This window comes from Thamnophis sirtalis, unplaced genomic scaffold (assembly GCF_051295495.1).
Source record: "Thamnophis sirtalis isolate CommonGarterSnake01/CBP01778 unplaced genomic scaffold, rThaSir2_p1.2 scaffold_10, whole genome shotgun sequence".
In the NCBI taxonomy this organism is placed as follows: domain Eukaryota; kingdom Metazoa; phylum Chordata; class Lepidosauria; order Squamata; family Natricidae; genus Thamnophis; species Thamnophis sirtalis.
In genome coordinates this window covers 64,837,316-64,861,079 of record NW_028261390.1, presented here as the reverse complement: position 1 = coordinate 64,861,079, position 23,764 = coordinate 64,837,316, and the positions used below count along the sequence as shown (strand labels likewise).

The following is a 23,764-nucleotide window of genomic DNA, read 5'->3' as shown; positions in this document are numbered from 1 at the left end:
CTTCTGGTTGCTAGTTGGTGTTCATGGATCTGTTAGGTTTTCGGCCTGTATGTCCTACATACTGACTGTTGCAAGGCTTATGCTGTATGTTGCAGAGGACTTCTCTTTGTCTTCTTATGGGGCTCCTGGGCCTTTTGGGTTACTTAGGATGTTTGGGAGGGATTTAGTTGATTGGCGTGTTATATAGTGAGGCCATGTGGTTGTTACTGGTGGTTTATGAGATTTATTTTTTTGATGTATGTTATCTTTTTTAATCATTTATGTTGGTTGTGCTATATTGGGTTGAATGATCAGGCCCACTTAACAAAGTTGCGTGGATGTCCATTTGGTTAGAAGATGATGTATAGATGATCTATTTCCTTTGGGGGGGGGATGCTCACCAATATTCCCTCTAATTTTTTTTTTCAGTGTGTGCGGAAAAGTATTTGAGCAGCACATTTTCGTGCCTGAGCACCTGAATTTTTTTTAGCCATAATTGCCATCAGAGCAGATGTTGGGGAGGGGGGCAAGGAGGAAAAGGGTCCCCTCCCTCTCCCCCAGGAAGGAAAGAAGGGAAGGAAGGGGGAGGGAAAGGAAATGGGAAAGAAGGAAAGGAAAAGAGAAAGGAAAGGAAAAAGGAAAGGAAAAGAAAAGAGAAAGGAAAGGAAAAAGGAAATGTAAAAGAAGGAAAGGAAAAAGGAAAGGAAATGTAAAAGAAGGAAAGGAAAAAAAGGAAAAGAGAAAGGAAAAAGGAAAGGAAATGGAAAAGAAGGAAAGGAAAAAGGAAAGGAAATGGGAAAGAAGAAAGGAAAAAAGGAAAGGAAATAGGAAAGTAGAAAGGAAAGGATGAAGAAGGGAGGGAAAGAGAAGGGAAGGGAAAAGAAAAAAAGAAGGGAAAGGGAAATAAGGAAAGCAAAGCAAATGGAAAAGAAGGAAAGGAAAAGGAAAGGAAAGGAGAAAGGAAAAGCTCCAAGGGGGAAGAAGGAATGGAGCTGGCAGAGTCAGAGAGACAGACAGACAGACAGACAGACAGAGAGGGAGACAGAGAGAGGGAGGCAGAGAGGCAGAGAGAGACAGAGAGGCAGAGAGAGAGAGAGACAGAGAGACAGAGACAGAGACAGAGAGAGACAGACAGACAGACAGAGAGGGAGACAGAGAGAGAGAGAGAAACAGAGACAGAGACAGAGAAACAGAGAGAGACAGAGGCAGAGCCTGAGCCATCCGTCAGCCCTCAGGTGGAGAGTCAACAGATCTGGAGGTGGCTGATGAGGAAGAGGAGGAACAGCTGGGTCCAGTGCCTGGCACACGCAGGTGCAGAAGGCAGAGGAGAGGAGAGCAATGGAAATCCATGGGCTGATCCTTGGGACAGAAGAGCCACCACTGCTCGTGAAGCCCCACCCAATCCGCTCTGGGGATAAAAAGCAGGGGGTGGAGATGTGTCAGACAACTATTCATCTTCCAGCCAGACCGATTTGTTAGCCTGCGAGAGAAATTTTTGCCAGGGCTGCCGGCACTCTTAATAAAGGAATCTTTTGAGTTCACGTCAGAGGGTTTATTGTGTTTGGGAAACTGGGTCAAAACAGTCTGCAGTAGTGACTAACCATCCATCAGAATTAAGATTATTTTTCTTTTCCGATGTATTGGGCATAGCTGTCTTAATTACCAGTAAGGATATTTTGGGCATGGAACAGAAGAGAGGCTCTGATGATTTTCAAGTGAAATTCTAAACAGGGATTCAGCTCGGACAAAGAGCTATAGGTAGGGACATATTGCTTTAAATTAGCTGCCTGTTAAGTTCTTTCTGTAGCTAAAGGCGATTGCAATGGCCTGGCTAATTTTGCCTTTTTTAAAGGCCCAGGGCACTTCACATTGCCTATAACTGCAGCATAATCCTAAACTTGCTTATTTGGAAATCTTTAACAGGCTTATCTCTAGGGCAGTGTGATTACAACATGACTGCTCCTTATATAACTTAAAATAAAAACAAACGGCAATTGTATGTTTTTTAAAAAAGTATATTAAAAGCGATTACAGTATCCATCTCTTACCTTTTTGACCCAACCGTACGTGTTCATTTTCATAAAGCTCTAAAATGTAAATAAGAATAAAATAAAACGATTAGTTCTAGAAGAATATTTTACATATCAGCATTGCTTATTTTAACATGTTACAGACATGTGCGAAGATTCAAATGAACATGCATAATCACATTCATGAGGAAAAAGGTGTAATTTCTATTGAAGAGATTAAAAGTGTGCCATTTTACAGCAATAGTTAAGAAGTCCCTACAGGCCAAAAGTTATGATATTTTAATTTTGTTGATTATGTTACCAAAGTTGGTCTGAAAAGCAACCTTTGTATTGTATTCTAATTGTATTGCTAGCAAGGAGTTCTTCCTATAAAATGCACAAAACAGGGAAAAGAAAGATGTATAAACCTATACAGAAAGTCCAGTTGTATCTCAAAAAAAAACACCATTTGGGATCTCTTGGATGAAGTGAAATGTTTTTAAAGAAAGAAAAAAAACAAAGAAAGACCAGTTGCCTTTTGAAAAGCATTTTTGGGACAAGTGGGCCGCAGAATTCAGGAATGATGGCCTGGTAACCAGGCAGCAGTCCTGAAGGATTTATTGGAAAAATCCAGCACCACGGAAAAGAAGAAAGTATACTATGTTTGAAAACTGTTCTATAATGGTATAGAGTATGGTATAAATAAATATATACAAAGTTTGAAAAAAAGGAATTTAAACGATGTTTAAAATGTGCTAAATTTCTAGCAAAAAAGAGCCCAGCAGAATTCACTTAATTTATTTAAACTTGGTCACTCCCACCATTATAAATAATGACCAAAAAAAGGAATCTTACTTGGATCCATTCTTTTATAAATATATCTTTTTTTTAATTATTATTATTTTTTATTAGTAAAAGAAAAATACAACCGCCAATAGATTGCAAAAGACAATACAACATCCACCACTGTTTTGCTTTACATTTGACTACGTTTCGAGACATTTCCGTAATAACAAGAACATTATGGACATCAAAAGTTAGGCATCTTCTTCCCTCCCTCCCTCTTTCCTTCCCTCGTTTCTTCTCTCCCACTCCCCTTCCTTCCCTCCCTCCTTCTCTCCTTTCTTTTCTCCTTTTCTCCTTCCCTTCCCCCTCCCTTTCCACCATTTGGGATCTCTTGGATGAAATGAAATGTTTTTAAAGAAAGAAAAAAACAAAGAAAGACCAGTTGCCTTTTGAAAAGCATTTTTGGGACAAGTGGGCCGCAGAATTCAGGAATGATGGCCTGGTAACCAGGCAGCAGTCCTGAAGGATTTATTGGAAAAATCCAGCACCACGGAAAAGAAGAAAGTATACTATGTTTGAAAACTGTTCTATAATGGCCTGCTAAGTAGCAGGGCTACTTAGAGTGTGGTATAAATAAATATATACAAAGTTTGAAAAAAAAGGAATTTAAACGATGTTTAAAATGTGCTAAATTTCTAGCAAAAAAGAGCCCAGCAGAATTCACTTAATTTATTTAAACTTGGTCACTCCCACCATTATAAATAATGACCCAAAAAAAGGAATCTTACTTGGATCCATTCTTTTATAAATATATCTTACAAGAATCTTTTTCCGAAGCAAAAACTATATTTACTGAAAATTAAAAACCCACCTGAAGGCACATGTGCAGAATCATCAATATCCATCTGACCAGTGTTTAGGTCCAATTCGCTAAAATAATCCTTCTTGAGAGGAAAAAAAATAAAGACATTCATTCATTTATTCATTCATTCATTCATTTATTAGAACAAGATGTGCCACTGTACGCCATATATGAAATCGACATTAAATATCAATACGTTGCTTTAATTGGCAAGCTGTAAACACAGGGGTGAAATGCTACCGGTTTGCCCGAACCAGTAGCAAAATAAATGAAACCGACAATCAGCTGTAATGCGTAATTTATATTAGCTAGAAAGCAGGATTTCCTGCTTTCTAGCTAAAATAAGTCATGTGGCACAGCGGATTCCTCCCCCCCCCTCGCTGTTCGCTTACCGTACCCTTTTGATGCTCTGCGCATGCACGGAAGATACTGCGCATGCACAGAGGTGGCGCGTGTGGTTTAGGTTTAGGTTTATTGGATTTATATGCCGCCCTTCTCCCAAGGACTCAGGGCGGCGTACAACATAAAAGAAAACACATATTACAAAAATTAAAAGGGACATTAAATAAAGTATCAAAAAAAATCTCAATTGATATTTACAATAAAAATTTAAAAATTGAATTAAAATTAACAACCAAATTAATCCTATATTTTATTCTATTCAGGCCAGGCCGGCTTGCTGGAAAAGCCAACTTTTTAGGGAGCGTCAGAAGGACCGGAGGTCGGGGATTATGCGAAGTTCCGTGGGCAGCTCATTCCAGAGGGAAGGCGCTCCCACAGAGAAGGCTCTCCCCCTGGGGGTCGCTAGGGGACACTGTCTGGCCGACAGCACCCTGAGGAGGCGAACTCTGTGGGGTTGCACTGGACAATGGGAGGCTACTGATGGCAGTAGGTGGTCTCGCAGGTATCCTGGGCCTAAGCCATGGAGTGCTTTAAAGGTCATAATTAATACCTTGAATCGCACCCGGAAGACAACCGGCAACCAGTGCAGGCCACCTAAAAGGGGTGTAACATGTGAGCGAAGAGCATGCTCATATTGCTACCGAACCAGTAGCAAAGGTAAGTGGATTTCACCGCTGGGTAACCACGAAGCTTAAGGCTCATGGGACCCACATTATGTAAGACCAAAATCCCAGCAGCTTAGTTAAAATCTCAATATAGATAGTCAAGGATCATCATTCCCTCTTCCCCCTCGGAGCTCCCAGGTTCCCCTGACGTTAGCCCTGATTCCTATGCTCCTCCTCCTCTGTTTTGGTTTCTGTAAGGGCCGGTGGCCGACAGGTCACAACACAGACCTGAATGGATCTGCAACCCTGAGTATCCCAGTGGTGTCTTAGACACCACTAGTTATTTTTTTTATACATATCGATTCAGGAGTTAGGTCCACTGAGTTTGGGCCTGTACTGTTAAATTAAATGGTTATTCTCTATTTTTAAAGAAGCTACAATGGATGCTTACCAGTTCAGGTATATCTTTCACATTCAGTGGGACCTGAATTAGTCCCAAGTGGTTTCTGAAATTAGGCACCTCGCTGGTGTCGTAATTTGGGTTGCGCAGGTTCATCAGCACCTTTAACAAGAAGACTAGAAGTGACTATGTGTGCGTAAGAACTAAATAGATTATTTTAAAATAGCTACCTTAATGGAACGGCACAATCGTCCCCACTTCTCCACGGGGCTCCCTCGTCTAACCTATCACCGGCGTTTACGCTAGGCGGGACCTTCAACGCACTCCTTCCCAGGCAATAGTCCGCTGGGACGCTTATCCCTGAATGTTTCACTGTACCAGATACTTAAACTCACCTCCCGGTGGCCGGGTGGGGTGGAAGCCTGGCACATCCCCCCTCTACCAGCAGCGGCAGGACCCTAGCCAGTGGTCACTCCCGCCGCGGCCACATTTGCAGCCAAATCCCAATCGAGGGGGGGGGGGCTCCACTTTACCGATATTCAATGCCCTGAATCCTGCTCAGGAGATGCTGCAACACAGCCTTGCCAGCCTCGTGGGAAGAATGCACGCAGGCCACCCCTCCCTTTCCCGGAGACGCCACATGCGTCTCATTAGTTCCTGGAGAGGAAGGGCTTGCTAAAATAAAAATAAAAACAAAGATTGTGTGGTGGGAGAAGCTAAAATGGTTCTGTTTGGGAAAAATAAAATTGTTAAGTGCCCTTGGTGCTTAAACCCTACACCAGGGAGGGGATGCTCTCCTCAGATTTGGTCCATGTCATATATTTTTCCCCCAACTGAGAATTGTAAAATCCACTGTCCCCTGAATCCAGGTTTCCTTGCACATTTAAGAAGGAAGGGCACCTAACATTGTTATTTTTCCCTAAACCGAACCATTTTATCTTCTCATGCCACAGTTTCTGGGGGTATTTTTAGCAAGCCCATCCTCTCCAGGGACTAATGTGATGCAGACGGGGTCTCCTGGGAGACGAGGGACCGCCTGCACAAGCTCTCCCCAAAGGCCCTCCAAGGGTCTGGTCATGGCTGGGACTAACGCTCTCCTTTGGCTCTTCATTTGGTCCCAACAAAACCTTTTTTATTTACACGACTGTGAATTCCTTTCATTCACAGTCAGCAAAGCTTGGCAAACAGTCTTTCAGAGGAATGTTTATCAACACGAACCTTATCTCGCTTGGAGAGCTGCCCGATAATTAGTTTCCAAACGCAGGGCAAGGCAACACTTGGCACAGAGTCTCTTATAGTCACAAACAGCACTTTCCACTCTTGAAACGACCGAAGGAACGAATTGTTTCCTGCAAACGCCCCCTCCCCGTTCGCTCCTCTTTTGTTCCCTACGGGAGGGGCCAATCACCTCCAAGGTGTCGACCCCGCTTTCTTAGTTGTTCTTGTTTTCTAGCAGCTCTGCGCCAGATTCACTTAACAACCGTGTTACTAATTTAATAACGGCAGTGTTTCACTTAACAATTTACTAAAAAAGGTCGTAAAATGGGGCAAAACTCACTTAACTGTCTTGCTTAGCAACAAAAATCTTCGGCTCAAATGTGGACGTTAAGTCAAGAACTATCTATAGAGGATTCCGAACTTTGCCACATATAGTAAATCACAGTATACCAAAGATCGCGTTAAAGCTCATTTGTGATTCAGTATTTAATATTACGTATAATTACGGAGGCAAGGATTGACTTTGCCCAGAAATGGAAAAACAAATTAATTCCAAGTGAAGATGAAATAATAAGAAATGTGTTGTGCTGAAATGGACAAATTAACTAAAGAAATCCAGGGAAAAGAAGAATCAGAATTCTACCAGATATGGGATAAATGCTATAGGTGGATGGAGGAAAGAAACAAGGATCAATGAAGGAAGACAACAAAGCCCAAAAATAGTAGTTAAGGATATGTATCCAAGTGGTTTAAAGTTACTAGAGGTAATCAGCCAATATAGCAGACAGAGGAGTAAGATAAGAGGGTTAGGAATGGTGAAATACAAATGAAATATAATAGAAGGGGAAACAATATAAGGTGAGCGATATCTATTGGCAATTGCTATTAGAAAGAACAGGAAGCTCCTGTTCGTATTATATTGTGTAAATGTGGTGTACGTCTAAGTTTTGTATGTGTGTGTTTTACATGTTTGTAAATAAAATTTAAAATTTAAAATAAAATAAAAAAATAAAGCTCATTTGTGAATCAAATGACTCAAAAGATCCATTCTCAGGAACAATAAGATTGCTGGATTAAAAAAATGCATATATCCAAAACTAAAACCTGATCCATTTTTTTGGCAAAAACTTACCTCAAGAAAATCTTTAGGTGCATAAACTGGCCTGAAGAGACTTAGATCTGAAATATAAAGTTATTCAACCTTAAATATTTTGTAGCTGTTTGGACAATACATTCCAGCAATAATAATTATCAAATTTTATTATTTCAGCCTCATTCTAATATCTGTTCAAAACAACATCCAGGATTATTTCCAGAGGAGTAAATCTCATGCAGAATAACTGAAAATACTAAGGTTGATAATTGAGAACTCTTAGAAAATTTTCTTTCGTGGGAAAAACTAAGAATAAACAAAATTATCAATAAATAATTGAGCTGGTCTATTTTAACTCATTTAAAATTAAAGGATAATAATCAAAATATCTGTGCACTCTTTTGAGAGATGAGTTCACACCCACAATATTTCAGAATACTTGTCCAGAACCAGAAAAAAGTTATTGATATGTGGACTATGGAACAAGATAGAAATGGCATCTGCAGATCATTAAATCTTCCAGAAGGCCATTAAATCCTTATTCGGCCCTGAAATACAGTGGTAGATCCCGCAAAGAATGATTGAGGCGCCCTGAGAGGTTGATTTTAAGTTTTTATCATTGTCAGACATGAAAGACCAGATTCACACATGAAAATCCAATTCAAACTGACTTATTGCTACATACACAATCTTCTCAATGAATGGTTAGTCTCTACTGGGAGTTAGATAAGGGACAAGGGAATTCAAGAAGAGTTGGGTTTATTCCACTTGGGTCTATAGAGGGACTCTAGGCTGATCCTTCTTTTAAACTCCACTCTCAGGTTCTGTCACGCCTTCTACAGGAGGGCCGTCAAATTCTAGTTCTTTTGACATTTCCAGGCCGGCCCCATGAGCCAGATTTAAGCACCCCGTGGGTCGGATCTCACCTGCAGACCTTGAGGTAGACACCTCTGTCCTACAATTATATAGTTCTAAGGGTTATTATAGTTTTATAGCTGTTGCGAGTCACCCAAAGTTGTTTTAAGATGGGTGGCCATACCACTCTTTTAAATGAATAAACCCAGTGAAATATTTAATGCACATATGTCATCCGTGAAGACCAGCACAAAACCTTCCTCCCTAAATACACCCTCAGGGACTTGAGACACAATCTAAGTCCTGTCCAGTAATGGTATCCTCTTTTCTTCGGTAGCGGTAGCGCACACGACAGCATACAAAGGTCTACGATGAGGTTCTACCACAAAACCGCAGACGACAAAATTGCGGTCAACGAAAGCGCGTATGTGACGTCATCACAGCGCGACGAAAAAGATCGAAAAATGTAAAAATAAAGCTAAAACCTTCCCCTAACCCCCCCAAACCTAACCCTAAACCTAACCCTAAACCTAACCCTAAACCTAACCCTTAACGTAACGAAAAACCTAACGCTAACCCTTAACCTAACGCTAAACGTAACGCTAACGCTCTAACCCTAACCCTAACCCTTAACCTAACCCTAACCCTAACCCTAACCCTTAACCTAACCCTTACCTTTATGTGAATCGGCTTGCTGTAATTTAATTTTTATTTCAATTTTTCGATCTTTTTCGTCGCGTTGTGATGACGTCACATACGCGATTTCATCGACCGCGCTTTTGTGGAACGCGCTTTTGACGGGTCACGTACGATGATGTCTGGGTGGGTGGGCGGAGCCTCCTGCCACCGCCACCACCGGTTTGCCCGAACCGGTGTGAACTGGCAGAATACCACCTCTAGTCCTGTCAATTCAGCCATAAAGCACTTTAGAAAGCCAAGTATTCAATCATACATAGAACCTAAGTTGTTAACTTTGTATAGAGGGGTTATAACCTCATTCTTTTCAGGGTTTTTTTGTTGCCTGCAGTACCCTAATGAGCAGTTTGTAATTTAAGGGACGGTTGATTTGTAAGGAAAATTGATGAGAATTTTCTCCTACAGCTTATTAACAGGAGATTGACAAGAAAAGCAGCTTAGATTTCTGGGCAGCTTTTGCTATCTTCATAAAGGTAAAGGTTCCCCTCACACATGTGTGCTAGTTGGTCCCGACTCTAGGGGGCGGTGCTCATCTCCCTTTCAAAGCCGAATAGCCAGCGCTGTCCGAAGACATCTCCATGGTCATGTGGCCAGCATGACTAAACACCGAAGGCGCCTGGAACGTTGTTACCTTCCCACCAAGGGTGGTTCCCATTTTTCTACTTGCATTTTTGACGTGTTTTTGAACTGCTAGGTTGGCAGAAGCTGGGACAAGTAACGGGAGCTCCCTCCGTTACGCAGCGCTAGGGATTCGAACCGCTGAATTGTCGACCATTCTAATCGACAAGCTCAGCGTCTTAGCCACTCAGCCACCGCCTCCCTATGCTATCTTCATATTCGCTTCTTATAGGAAGTTTGTGAATGTGCACACACGGAGTATGATTTTAATTTTCATAATGAAGGCGTGCAAATACCTGGTTCATCGGTCCCCATTTCATTCCATTTATTCAAAAGTTCCTTTTGCTCACTCAGCGGTCTCTATAGAACAAAAGAAACAGGATGCAACCAACTCTAATATTGACAGGCACCTAAATATACATGAGATTATAGATAAACTTTACATTTACAGGAAAAGCGGCTAGTTAAATGTACCTTCTGCGATAACGGGATCCCAAGTTCTATACACATGCTGTTTAGGCTCTTCAAAATACGTTTTTCCCAGTTTGCCTGGAGAAGAAAACATAAAGGAATAGTTTGATTTACGTAGTTTATCATCCTCCTAATTATAATTATCAACAGGAAGGTATTTTTTTCTCATTTTCTCTTTCCATTTAAATTTAACATACTGGTATACATTATATGTATATACATACATTTCCGGTTCCACCACAAAACCGCGTTCGACTAAAGGGCGCTCGACGAAACCGCGTAGCTGACGTCATCACAGCGCGACGAAAAAAGCACGCTGTAAACGCTAAACCTAAAATTAACCCCTAAACCTAAACCTAACCCCCCTAAACCTAACCCTAAACCTAACCCTAAACCTAACCCTTACCTTAACTTGAATCGGCTTGCTTTCAAAGCACTATTTAAAGCGCCCTTCTTTCTCCGCGCTCGCTGTTGTCGCCCTGTTGATGACATCAGCGACGCGCTTTAATCGGGCGCACTTTAGTCGAGCGCGGTTTTGTCGTGCCACTTACATTTCCATCTAACCTACCTTTTCCAAGCAGGGCAATAACAAGTCCTCAATTCCCAGTTGTATTTACTATGCCCAGCTGCAGAAGTAGTTTTTAAGTACTTGCAGAGAAACCCTACCAATGTTCTCTTGTTCAGTAACAGAGCAGGACAATTGGTGGCACATTACTGTTTCAATATCCACAGCCAGCGAGCACTGAGCAATACATACACACACACACACACACACACACAGAGAGAGAGAGAGAGAGAGAGAGAGAGAGAGAGAGAGAGAGAGAGAGAGAGAGAGAGAGAGAGAGAGAGAGAGAGAGAGAGAGAGAGAGAGAGAGAGAGAGAGAGAGAGAGAGAGAGAGAGAGAGAGAGAGAGAGAACATCTGGAGCCTGTTCCCAGTGTGCGCATGCACAGAGTTGCCAGACAAAGGGAACAGCTAAAGTACAAGGGTCGACTTAGGAGTAAGGCCACAGGTGGACGGTGAATGGCCCCTCCCATAGAAAATAAAACAGGAGCGAAAGGGGAGGGGAGTTTGCAGGAGACCATTAGTTCATTCCTGCATTCTTGCCAAGCATTGCGGCGTCTGAAAGATATCGGCCTGGCCACTCTCCAAGCCTGATAAAGGTCGGTAATTGTGAACTATCTTGAAAAACTGTGGGAGAGGAAAGACTTTCCTGGAGAGGAAATTCACTGTAACTGGGACTCGGCTTCGTGCTGCTGGGGTAGCCTAGGTCAGAACAATAAATTTCTAAAAACAATACAAACAGAATTACAATCCAGGCGAAGTTGCAATTAACAGATGTGGAGAGAGGGAGGTAGCAAGATGTAGAATTTTCTCTTAAATTCATCAACCACCTCCAGTGTGATAAGTCCCCCATTGGGGACCCAAGCCAACTGGCAAGAGTCAGGTCAAATACTTAACATATCTCCATATTTGAGCATGTGCAATAAAATTTAATCACGTCCAACCTGAGCTTTTCTCATGTAAGCCAAAGGTTCCTTGATGTGTTCGGGAGGCACTGATGGAGAATAAGGTAAAGGAAACCTAAAAGGAAAAAAAATAAGTATTATTTTAGTGCCAGTATTATTTAGACCCACATTACTAAATAAATCTTTATAAATCATACTTTTTTTAGAGATATGTAAATTTTCAGGCACAATATACAGCACTAGCACTTATATGCCACATCACAATGCTTTATAGCCCTCCCTAAGCAGTTTATAGCGTCAGCATATTGCCCCCAACAATTTGGTTCTTCCTCCTACTGACCTCAGAAGGATGTAAGGCTGAGTCAACCTGGAGCCGTTAAGAATCGAACTGCTGGCAGTCAGCAGAATTAGCTTGCAATACTGCATTCTAACCACTGCGCCACCACGCCTCTTAATACATGGTGTTAATCTATGGCTTTGTGAAATATTGCTAGAGGCGCTTATGTTTCACTGTTTATCCTGGTGGCAATAAGGCAGGATAAAATTGAAGAGAAATATTGAGAGCCGATAATCACTTCAAAATCTTAACATCAGATTATTCATTTTTGTTCCCTGCTAACTTCCCACAAGCAAGGCCAAAGGGGGAAGCCTGCAAGAAGTCAGAAATCACAACTGTCAGAATATTCATGAACTGGAATAGGACATAGCCACAGGTCAGCCATTGGGGGACTGGCTGGAATAGGACAAGGAAACAGGGCCCACCAATGGAAATTATTTGGTAACTGAGAGCTATGCCAGAGGGCTCAGAGCCTGGGTGTGGCTTACCTATGTAGCTCTGAGTCTGTGCAGTCTGCAACTCTGAATCAAACCTGAAACTGTTCTCTGCCTGTTTTTGTAACTTTTTGCCACATTGAAAGAACCACTGTTGGTATTGTATATATTACTTCATGTGTTATTATGTACAGGGCGGGGCATAACCTTTTCCTAGGGGGTCACAGCAACACTTGTAATAACAACACAAATAATTCATACACCATTCGAAAGCCCATCAAAAACTGAGTTTATTGACACGATTTAATAGTCAGTATGACCACCATTAGCCCTTCGAACAGCATTCAAACGAGGTGGATAAGAACACAACAAATCTTCAAACAGTTCCGTTCGATTTTCCAGATTTTTCAACACAGTTTCCAAATTCATTCTCAAAGTTTCAACCGAAACAAATTTAACATTTAATAGCTCATTCAATTCAGTTTTTTATGGGCTTTAAAATGAGGTGTCGCGGAAGTTGTAAACTGCTGTCGATCTTGCTGTGACCCCCTAGGAAAAGGTTATGCCCCGCCCTGAAAATCGAACGGAACTGTTTGAAGATTTGTTGTGTTCTTATCCACCTCGTTTGAATGCTGTTCGAAGGGTTAATGGTGGTCATACTGACTATTAAATCATGTCAATAAACTCAGTTTTTGATGGGCTTTCGAATGGTGTATGAATTATTTGTGTTGTTATTACAAGTGTTGCTGTGACCCCCTAGGAAAAGGTTATGCCCCGCCCTGTATATAAAGAGAAGTTAATGAATCCTGCTGAATCGGTTATCTATGTGGGCTTTCTGGATGGGGTTTCTGCAACAAACTCTGATAACAGCCATATTAACAGCCCTCCTCGCTTAATGACCCAAATGATCCGGTTAGAGGAGGCACTAATGGGTTCAACCCAGAATGAGTTAAATTGGAAACAAATGTCATACAGGTAGTCCCTTCGTATACAACAATTCACTTAATGACGGCACTGATTAAAGTAACTTATGGCTAGTTTTCAGGCTTACGGCCGTTGCAATATCCCTTTAGTCTCATGATCAAAATTTGGGCTCTTGGCAACTGGCATGTACTTTATGACAGTTGCACTGTTCCGGGGGTCATGTGAGCACCACCTGCAATATTCCTGGCTGGCTTCCGACAAGCAAAATAAATGGGGAAGCCAGATTCACTTAGCAACTGCAGTGGTTTGCTTAACAACCGTGGCATAAAAGGTCATTAAAAAAGTTATCTGAGGGACCGTCTCTTGCCGGTCACATCTACCCGACCATCAGAGTGGGGAGGCAGGGAATGTTGTGGGTCCCTTCCCCGAGGGAGATACACCTAGTGGGACCCAGAAGAAGGGCCTTCTCTGTGGTGGCTCCCTCTCTCTGGAACATCATTCCCCCAGAGATTAGAATGGCCCCCGTTCTAGCACTCTTCCGGAAGGCGCTGAAGACCTGGTTCTGCCAGCGGGCCTGGGGAACGCAAAGCGGGATGGAGCCCATTAAATGGCTCGTGTGATCTTTTGTCACTGGGGCGGGAGGTGATTTTGTTACATTGTACCATATTAATTTATTTGATTCTTTTTGTTAGTTTTTATTGTTTTAAATGTGGTTTTATATTATGTAAGCCGTCTTGAGTCTCCATGGGCGAATAGGCGGCAATATAAATTCAAACAAACAAATAGGGCACAATTCACTTAACAATGGGAATTTGGGGGACAATTGTGGTTGCTGTACACATTAAGTCAAGACTTTCCCAAGCTGTGAAACAGTATATTTAGAGAGCCGGGGTGGCGCAGTGGTTAAATGCAGCACTGCAGGCTACTTCAGCTGACTGCAGTTCTGCAGTTTGGCTGTTCAAATCTCACCGGCTCAGGGTTGACTTAGCCTTCCATCCTTCCGAGGTGGGTAAAATGAGGACCCCGATTGTTGGGGGCAATAATGCTGACTCTGTAAACCGCTTAGAGGGCTGAAAGCCCTATGAAGCGGTATATAAGTCTAACTGCTACTGCTATTGCTATATGTCGCTTGAAGATGTGCAGACAGAATCCAGGGGAGAAATGAAGAACATTATAGTCACACTTTGTTACAAGAAATCCATCATTCCCACGACTTTACTGCATTGTTTTTTATTGTCTTCATTTTGGTGTTTGGGTTTGTAGGGAAGGTTGCAACAGTAAGATTACGCTAAAGAAAAGTGTGATGGCAACATTTTAGGGGCCTCTGAGTTAAGCCACACGGCATGCAAACGTGAAGCAAAAGTTATACCAACACCGAGACAAAAACAAAACTCACATACTGATTTCTCTGTAAACAGCATTGTGCAGCTTCTTTTCCCAACCTGGCAAAATAAGAGTTAAAAAACAAACAAACCTGAAGATTAGAAAAACTCATTCTTCCGATGTTTAAACATTTGAGAATAACAGGATGGGATAGGAAAGAGAATTTTTAGTCTTAAAAGCACACAAAAGCACAGAACATAATTCATACCTTCCTAATTTTGTTTGCAACATTTATGAATCTTATGTAAGGTAAAGGTTCCCCTTGCACATATGTGCTAGTCCTTTCTGACTCTAGGGGGCTGTGCTCATCTCCATTTCAAAGCCGAAGAGCCAGCGCTGCCCGAAGACGTCTCCGTGGTCATGTGGCTGGCATGACTCAATGCCTAAGGTGCATGGAACGCTGTTACCTTCCCACCAAAGGTGGTACCTATTTTTTCTACTTGCATTTTTACGTGGGTTGGTGGGTTGGGTTGGGTTGGTGTGGCTAGATGGTCATGTGACTGGGTGGGCATGGCCAACTTTGATGTCACTCACGTCGAGGGGCGCCAAACAGATCTCTTCCCTCCCTTCCCAGCCATTCCTCGCCTGACTGTCTGGGCTCTTTAGGGCCCCAACAGGAAGCAGTTGCTGGAGCTAAACAGCCACCATGAGAAAGAGCTGGCTACAACTCAAGAATGGACATTGAAAGTTACAAACTTAGCCGAGATGGCTAAAATATCGGCATATCGTAAAGATCATTCAAATGAGAGATATAAACAAGACTGGAAAAAATGGATTGACTATATACAAAATAAATACGGGACCAAGAAATTCCAGTTAGCCTATGCTTAAGATCAGAAATGATTTAAATTGTTTAAAGTTAGCTCAGCAAGAAGAAGCTAAGATCAATGTAGAGATGTCATTAATTTTTTTATTTCTTTTTTCTCAATAGATTTTAGACTGTGTTTGTTAAAAATCCATACCGTGTACGGGTTCTGGGAAGTCAGGGGGGGAGGAGGAGGGGGGTTGGGGGGAGGGGGGAGGGAGGGAGGGGTATACATTAGGCTAGACAAGAATTTGGTGGTAAACTAGAACTATTTTGACACACAAAAAATTGTACTCCGATGTCTTACTGATTGAAGAATGATGAAATGTTTGTTTTAAAAGAAATAAAACTTTTGAACCACAAAAAAGAGAAAGAGCTGGCAAAACAGCTGGCTCAGTTCAAGTTGGATCTGACCGAGGAGGCGGCTGAAAAGAAGCACCTCACTGAGGACTACGAGCATAGGCTTTCCAAACAGAGGCAAGACCTGTGGGAGTGCAAGGCCACCGCAGGTGCCTGGAGGCTCAACAGGCTGAGATGGTCAGCCAGTTCCAGGCCATGATGCAGTCCCTCTGGAACAAGGCCCTCCAGCTCTTCGTCACTTCCCTCCAGCCTTCGCAAAGCCCTTCACTAGGAGGCTGAATTCCAAATTGGAATCTCTGCCACCCTCCGACTGGCACAAAAGGACTCTGAAGGGGGAGACTCTCTGCAGCAACCCAAACATTCATTGCACATATCTGGTCCAGGGGCTGTAGTTTAAGGACCCCTAATTTAGTGCAATTTTAAAAATGCAAATAATTTTTCTCTCGGACCAGCAGTTGGTGACCTCTGGCATTAAAGCAAGATTTCAAAAAGGTTGCACAGAAGTGGGCGCAATAACAGCTTGGTCCCCATGATTGTTAGCAGAGAGTAAAGATACATCTTTATAAGCTGCTACAATTAATGCATTTATTAGTCGGTTGAAAATTAACCTGAAGTAATGGACCATATCTAATATTCAGCACTTACTCAAACCAAAAATCTTAAAATGCAACGAATAAAAAAACACCAACCTGATGTCTTCAGATATTCTTTAATATCTTCCTTTAGGGATTGTAGCTTAATCTCTGGATTGTGTAAACTGAGCTAACAAGAAAGATAAATATGACAGAAGTGTCAAAATTCTTCAAAAATCACGAGAGTCAACGTTTAGTTAGAAAAAGTGCAAAAACTAAATTGAAAACCAAGATACTGTTTTAAATGTTCTTGGGGTATATCAATCAGGTGCACAAACTAACAAACATGATGTTTTAGGGATCACCGTTACCCCTCACTTTTTAAAGTTAGCTTGGTTTAACAAATGCCAAATTATTCTCTGACTCTAGGGGGTGGTGCTCTTCTCCATTTTAAAGCCAAAGAGCCAGCGCTGTCCGAAGACGTCTCCGTGGTCATGTGACAGGCATGACTAAACGCCGAAGGCACACGGAAAACACTGTTACCTTCCCACCAAAGGTGGTCCCCATTTTTCTACTTGTATTTTTACATGCTTTCGAACTGCTAGGTTGGCAGAAGCTGGGACAAGTAACAGGAGCTCACTCTATTACGTGGCGCTAGGGATTCGAACCACCAAACTGCCGACCTTTCTGATCGACCAATTCGGCGTCTTAGCCACTGAGCCATCGCATACCACTTGTCAGTATTAGGAAGCCAAAAAGAATATTCTGACTTTTATCAGAGGAGATTTGTAAAAGAAAAACAGCAATGGAAAGCTCATAAAACAATACAGACATTAGAAAAAAATGGCATTGGAGTTTCATCTTTCAGGGATACAATTTCTCAAAGTTAATTTCCTTGCTTCTAAAGGTTGGCTAGTGCTAAATTATGACTGAGTAAATTGTAAGTATATCTACATGAGAAGTTATAAAACATTAACGGATCAACTTTGATTTTCTGATGAAATCATGTATCTTATTTCACCTAACAATTCCAGATTAGAAGATAGAAATGCACCATGTACTTTTTGGGGGGGGGGGGGATAACTCATGGTTCAAATGAAAAAAAAATCTAGTTTTTTTAAAGAAAATCCTCAATTGTTTAACAGATATGTAGATTATTTTAAATATTACCAGATTCTAATTTCTAATAGTTCAAAAATTGTTAATAATTGAAATTAAGTATCCTATACTAAACATGCAGTATAATTCCACAATTATATCCCTCCTCAAAAAACAAATAGCATAAAAAAATATACTTTTTATTAGAGGCACCAGTCTGAATAAATGTGCCTGAATGTTCTCCATTTGTAAATATTCTCTATAATTTAAAATAGAAATTGCAGAAATACAATTTATGTCATAACAGTAAGAAAATATTTCCTTGCCAGGTTCTTTTACATTTGTTTTTGTTCTCTCTCTCTCTCTCTCTCTCTCTGTGTGTGTGTATGTGTGTGTATTTGTATGTATATAAATAGAGTTTGTATGTTTTTAGATCTTTTATGCTTTTTTAATGATTGTACCCCACTCTTCTTATGCTGGTCTTTAAAAATCTAATTAACTCAATATATTAAAAGTATTATTATCAACTTCAAATAGACTGATGTATTTTACACATCTTAAAAATGGAACATGATAAAATTTTATTGTTATCTTTTATTTCTTGATGCGTTTTATTAAATTCTTGGACATGGTACCAAGTGCCTCGATGACAATGGGTATAACAATCATTATCATTACTATTATTATATACTTTATTCATTAATAAATGAATGGCTGGTTAGCAGCTCAACAGCTCAAGTCCTAACCAACGTCAGAGGAATAAGCTGTTCCAAGGTTTTTTGTAGAATCAGAATGTTCAAACCTGGTAAATTTAGAATTTCCAAATAGCGAGGTAACCCTTTAGGTATTGCTCCAAGGGGTCCAATTGTTGTTGTTGTTGTTTACTTTATTCATCAAACATGAAACTCAGCCAACTGAACATTCAAAAATGCATTACAAATACCAGTGCCAGTGGTTGATATGGTTTGCTGCCAGCATCCTAGGTATCAACCAAGTACCTTCTTAAAATATAAGATGTTCCAAGTAGCGCAGATTTTTGCAGTTCCGCTGGTGTTATTGCAGGAAGCTGCAATTTCTCGATGTGTTTTATTAAATTCTTGGACATGGTACCAAGTGCCATGCGATGACAATGGGTATCACTGTTACAATTATTACTATCATTATCATTATTATTATATACTTTATTCAAAACTCAGCCAATTGAACATTCAAAAATGCATCACAAATACCACTGACTGGTGCTAATGGTTGATACGGTTTGCTGCCAGCGTCCTAGGCATCAACCAAGTACATTATTATTATTATTATACAATTGTATCACAGCGGCCAGTTGTTTCGCCGGATTTGGCATTGGTTACTAGTCGGGCCCCACCCAGGGGCCTAGGACGTCGTAACGTATTTTCGTAATATGCGTGCAGATCCAAGCAGTGCGGCTTTTTGCATTTGACTGATGGTGATTTTGTCAACTTTTAACTGTTTTAAATGTAATTCCAGTGCTTTTGGAATAGCACCCAAAGTGCCAATTACCACTGGAATTACCACTGCTGGTTTGTGCCATAATCGTTGAATATTATTATTATATAAAATTGTATCACAGCGGCCAGTTGTTTCGCCGGATTTGGCATTGGTTACTAGTCGGGCCCCACCCAATATTATTATTATTATTATTATTATTATTATTATTATTATTATTATTATTATTATTATTATTATTATTTTGCTACTGCAGTGAATTTACAGGGAACAGATTATGAATGCTTTAGGACGAAAAAACGTATTTAGTATTCTGATTATTATTGCAATGACTTGGGAGGAAATGACACTGTGGTCGTTATTATTTTTGCAAGGTTTTCCGAGACTTTAGAAAGATGCTGCAATTGCGTGCATGCACCGGCAACCAGTAACAAAAAAATCTCCGTTTGTAATTCTTAAGAAGGGAGCTGAGAAAGAGCCTCCCGAGCGCAGAGCTGAGCAAGAAGCAAGGAGGGGAGGCGGGGCAAGGCAGGAAAAAGGCTGCGGCGGGGAGGAGGAACCCAAAGCGCGGCTCAAGCCGCCTCACCCGAGCCTGTCGCTCCAGCTGGGCGTGAAGTCCGGAGCCCTTCAGCCTCTCCACGATCTGGGCGATGGTCAGGGAGAGGCCGTCCTCCGTACCGGCTAGCATGGCGGCGGCGTACGAAAAAGGGCTCTTTCTTTTCGGCCTTTGCGGCACGGGGGACCGATTTCAGCAGAGCTCCCGCCCAGGCCAGCCCAGAGCGAGTTGACTGGCGTTGCCGGGCAACGGCGCGAGGCGGGTGCCGCGGTGAGGAGGTTCCCCAGGAAACGCCGCCCGGGAAAGCCACGTTCCGCCCGCTTGCAGCGCCCTAGCGAGCAAAGCGACCGAGCGTGGAATCCCTTAGTAGAGGGGAGAGACTGCTAAAAATCATTTCACGCAGGCTCACAAGCACGTTCTCGTCTCTGTTAAAAGAGTGCATATAAAAATCAATCCCGAATAAAGGGCTTTGTAACTTGGCAAAATAGGTTCGTGCCAGCCTTTTTGGAATATGTATGTCTGTATGCATGCATACATGTAGGACTGTAACTCGGTTGCTTGTATCCTTACGATCTATATTGATACTGATCTTCCTGATTGCTTATTTGTACCCTATGGCTATCATTAAGTGTTGTACCTTACGATTCTTCACGAATGTATATTTTCATGTCTTTTTATGTACACCGAGAGCCTATGCACCAAAGAGAAATTCCTTGTGCGTCCAAGCACACTTGGGCAATAAATAAAGAATTCTATATTTTCAGAATAACAAAGTTGGAGAGGACCCTGGAGGTCTTCTACTTCAACCCCCCTGCTAAGTACAATGACAATAAAGATTGTACTTATATACTCCATATCTTGCAGGAACTTGTGGGAAGTTAAAACCCCACCCCTCTACTAGAAATTGAAATATTTTGGAAACATTAAAAGGGCAGAATATTTCCTCTAAAAGGGACACAAAAACTCAGCTCCCCCACCTTTGCCAATGGGCCATTAAGGCCTGGGCCAGTCTGTTCTACATAACAAAGATCTATCCCCTTCAGGCAAACCCATTTAGCAAGCAGAAACTCAACACAAGTCACCTGGGAAAATTACATCAGCCAGCAAGGCAAACAAGCTTGAGTTTCAGGACAGCCTACAAAGTTAGCTAAGGTCCCACGCCAGGGATAGGTTTCAAAAATTTTTACTGCTGGTTTAGTGGCCGAGGCTAGATGGGAACATGTGATTGAATAGGCACGGCCAAATTGATGTCAGGCACACTCAGTCACAGTAATTTTCCTATTGAACTGAGTTTAATTACTTAAACTATTGAGGGGATAGGAGATCCTTCTGTGGGGCAAGCCTGAGGGAGAAAAGGGGATAGGATAGGATAGGATAGGATAGGATAGGATAGGATAGGATAGGATAGGATAGGATAGGATAGGATATTATTAGGAATCTAATAATTTTCAGAAATAACTACTTTGATTGTTTTGAACCTGAAAAACCTAAAACCTAGCTAAGATCTTTTAGCTATGTATGGATGAAGCAGCTGATAAGGTTAGAGTTTTCATGTTAAATAGCTTTTGCTACTTTGGTTTATCTTCGACATAAAAGTCAAGTAACTGGAAAAATGCATTAGTCAGACACTTGAAATGGAGTATTTTAAAGGTTAATCTGTTTTCCTTAAAGAAGAAAATGAATTTCTGTGCATATTATCTCTGAACTCCAGGCTCCTGTGTTCTAAGGTAGAATTTCATGATTAAATACAGTCATGCAGATACAACCTGTTGCCATAACTCTGCCTTGAAAGAAATGGCATTACATTTCATACATAAAGCTAATAATAATATACATTTCCTATTGTTGTAGTACCCTCTAAGACCCCTGTTGTTCAGGAAATAGACTAAAATGCTTTTTGCCTTTAGTATTTTAGTATTCCTCAATCTTTTCTCAAGTAGTCTTTGAGGACATACAACAGTTCATTAGTGATCCTGCAAAGTTACAACAGGACTGAAAAAAATGATTTATGACCGTTTTTGTGATTAAAATTCAGATGCTTGGCAAATGCCTCATAGTATATAATACATCATGGTGTTGAAAGAAATATCCTTCTGGGTTCAGCTCCAAGTGGGGAAGAAGACACTGGAGACATGGAGGCTGCTTGGAAAGATGGTTTATTGGTGGACAGGGCCACATGGCTTGAGCCCTGAACAGAAAAGGTGATCACATGCTTTGATGTAGGTGGAGAAGAAGAGAAGGGCCGAGGAAGGGGCTTGCTAGGCTTTTTATACCCTGTTTAGTCCCACCTCTCTGTTTCCTGTTTCTGTGTAAGAAATGTATTCTGATTGGTTGTCAGACTCCCATGGTGCCATGCAGGGGGCTACTCTCTAGGCTGTTCTGAATCCAGGTATGAGTTCTCAGATGCCATGTGGAGACCTGAGTAAAAGGCCAATATTATCATGTCTTTCTGTAGCTGCTGCTGAAGTCTTTATTATGTAAAGTGGGCTAGCCTGCCTAGTCTTAATGGGCCTATTGACAAAGTGGGGGTAGGCAGGAAGCTACAGGCAACTATTCTGTCTTTTAAAGCATGCTTCTTTTCACATCCACAGAAACATTCTGCCTTTTCAGTATTTCCTAGGATATTTCATTTTTCTGGGAGAGGGCTGGATGATAACTCCCCACAATGGTTCAGTGTCCCGGATCATGTGATCAACTTCTGCAGCCTTCTGGCAAGCAAAGTCAATGCAGAAGCCAGATTCACCTAACAAGCATGTTACTCAATTAACAACAATGGTAAGAAAGGTCATAAAATGAGGCAAAACTCATTTAACAACTGCCTCACTTAGCAACATAAAACTTGAGCTCAACTGCATTAACAGAGGAATAGAATCAGGATCACAAGAAGTGTTAATACTTAATTTGTATTGCCTTGGTAAGGCCACACTTGGAATACTGCGTCCAGTTTTAGGCACCACGGTGTAAAAAAGATGTTGAGATTCTAGAAAGAGTGCAGAGAAGAGCAACAAAGATGATTAGGGGACCAGAGGCTAAAACATACAAAGAAGAGTTGCAGGAATTAGCTATGTCTAGTTTAATGAAAAGAAGGACTAGGGGAGACATGATAGCAGTCTTCCAATATCTCAGGGGTTGCCACAAAGAAGAGGGAGTCAAACTATTCTCCAAGGCACCTGAGGGCAGGACAAGAAGCAATGGGTGGAAACTTATCAAGGAGAGAAGCAACCTGCATTTTGGGGGTTCATGCTTTGGGCATTCGGTCCAGAAAAAGTTAGCCATCACTGGTATAGGATTTCCTGCCTAAGCAGAGGGTTGGACTAGAAGACCTCCAAGGTCCCTTCCAACTCTGTTATTCTATCTTATCTTATCCTATCCTAATTGTGGTCATAACTTGAAGACTATCTGTATTTTCACTCCGTGTAGAAAAACAAACTGCATAGAAAAATAATTCACATTATAGCGGAGAGAATAAAACCTGGAGTTCTAGATTAATCACTAGCGCTGGCAATGTGAAGGAATGGTCCCTCTTAGTAGAATACGGTATATTGAAGAATACCAAGAGTATTCCTTGTTTTCATCAGTTCTATGTCAAAGGCTAAATCATTCCGCTCTCCAAAAGCTTTCTTCTTAAATCAAGGTAGGCAACAGATCAAAACAGTTGGCAATAAGTGCCATTTATTTTTAAATGATTGTCTTTTTCTCTTGAACAATTCAGTATTATAAAGCCGTTTTCAAACCAATCCTGCACTCTGCCCAGAAAATCTCCAGAGATCAGGTTTAGTTTTTGTGTGTCAGACCAAATTCTATTAATTAATTTGTATTTATTTATTTTTGGCTGGAAAAGATTAGACAAGTCTCCAGGAGAGTCGACAGTGGCTTAATTTTAAAAAAATAAATTATATATTATTTATTTATGTTATTGTTTTTTATTGGACTGTATCATTCAAATGTGGTTTATTCATCAAATTTTATATGAGTTTTCAACAAAGGAAATTGAACTACTTTCCTTGCAACTGTTTTTCCAATATCAAGCTCTAAAACAGAATTAAGTCTATTTTAAAAATGATTTTTTTAAAAAAATGACTAACAGTCATTAAATCCACTGTGAATTGTTTTCATAATTTCCATTAAAAGTTAAATAGATCGATGTCATCCATAATTGTTCTTTGGTGTTCATTTCATACATTTTCTGAAGATGCATTTCCTTTTAATGTCCTAAACTGCCTCCAGTTCTAATATTATGAAATCCAAGTATTTCCATCTTGACATCATTTATATAACTTATCCACATGTCCTTTCCTTTGTTCTTTGCATTTCTAAAGAAATTAATTGTGATTTTGTTATAAGAAAAGTCATATTACAT

General features: G+C 41.0%; 2 protein-coding genes across 3 annotated transcripts in view; one reads left to right on the top strand and one right to left on the bottom strand.

Annotated features, from left to right (window-relative positions):
• The window catches only part of TBC1D19 (TBC1 domain family member 19), a 66,919-nt gene extending 47,379 nt beyond the window's left edge, over window positions 1-19,540 (bottom strand). For both annotated transcript variants that reach the window (XM_087724792.1, XM_087724793.1), the window contains exons 1-10: window positions 19,435-19,540; window positions 16,395-16,467; window positions 14,554-14,599; window positions 11,502-11,577; window positions 9,998-10,072; window positions 9,820-9,883; window positions 7,394-7,440; window positions 5,095-5,205; window positions 3,646-3,718; window positions 2,028-2,066 (exon numbers count right to left, since the gene is read on the bottom strand). In XM_087724792.1, coding sequence (XP_087580918.1) covers window positions 2,028-2,066; window positions 3,646-3,718; window positions 5,095-5,205; window positions 7,394-7,440; window positions 9,820-9,883; window positions 9,998-10,072; window positions 11,502-11,577; window positions 14,554-14,599; window positions 16,395-16,467; window positions 19,435-19,536 — 706 coding nt within the window. In that variant the 5' untranslated portion in view covers window positions 19,537-19,540. The remainder of the gene's footprint in view (window positions 1-2,027; window positions 2,067-3,645; window positions 3,719-5,094; window positions 5,206-7,393; window positions 7,441-9,819; window positions 9,884-9,997; window positions 10,073-11,501; window positions 11,578-14,553; window positions 14,600-16,394; window positions 16,468-19,434) is intronic.
• CCKAR (cholecystokinin A receptor) overlaps window positions 1-23,764 on the top strand; it is a 97,749-nt gene that overhangs the window by 23,074 nt on the left and 50,911 nt on the right. The gene's annotated exons all lie outside the window — the stretch shown is intronic.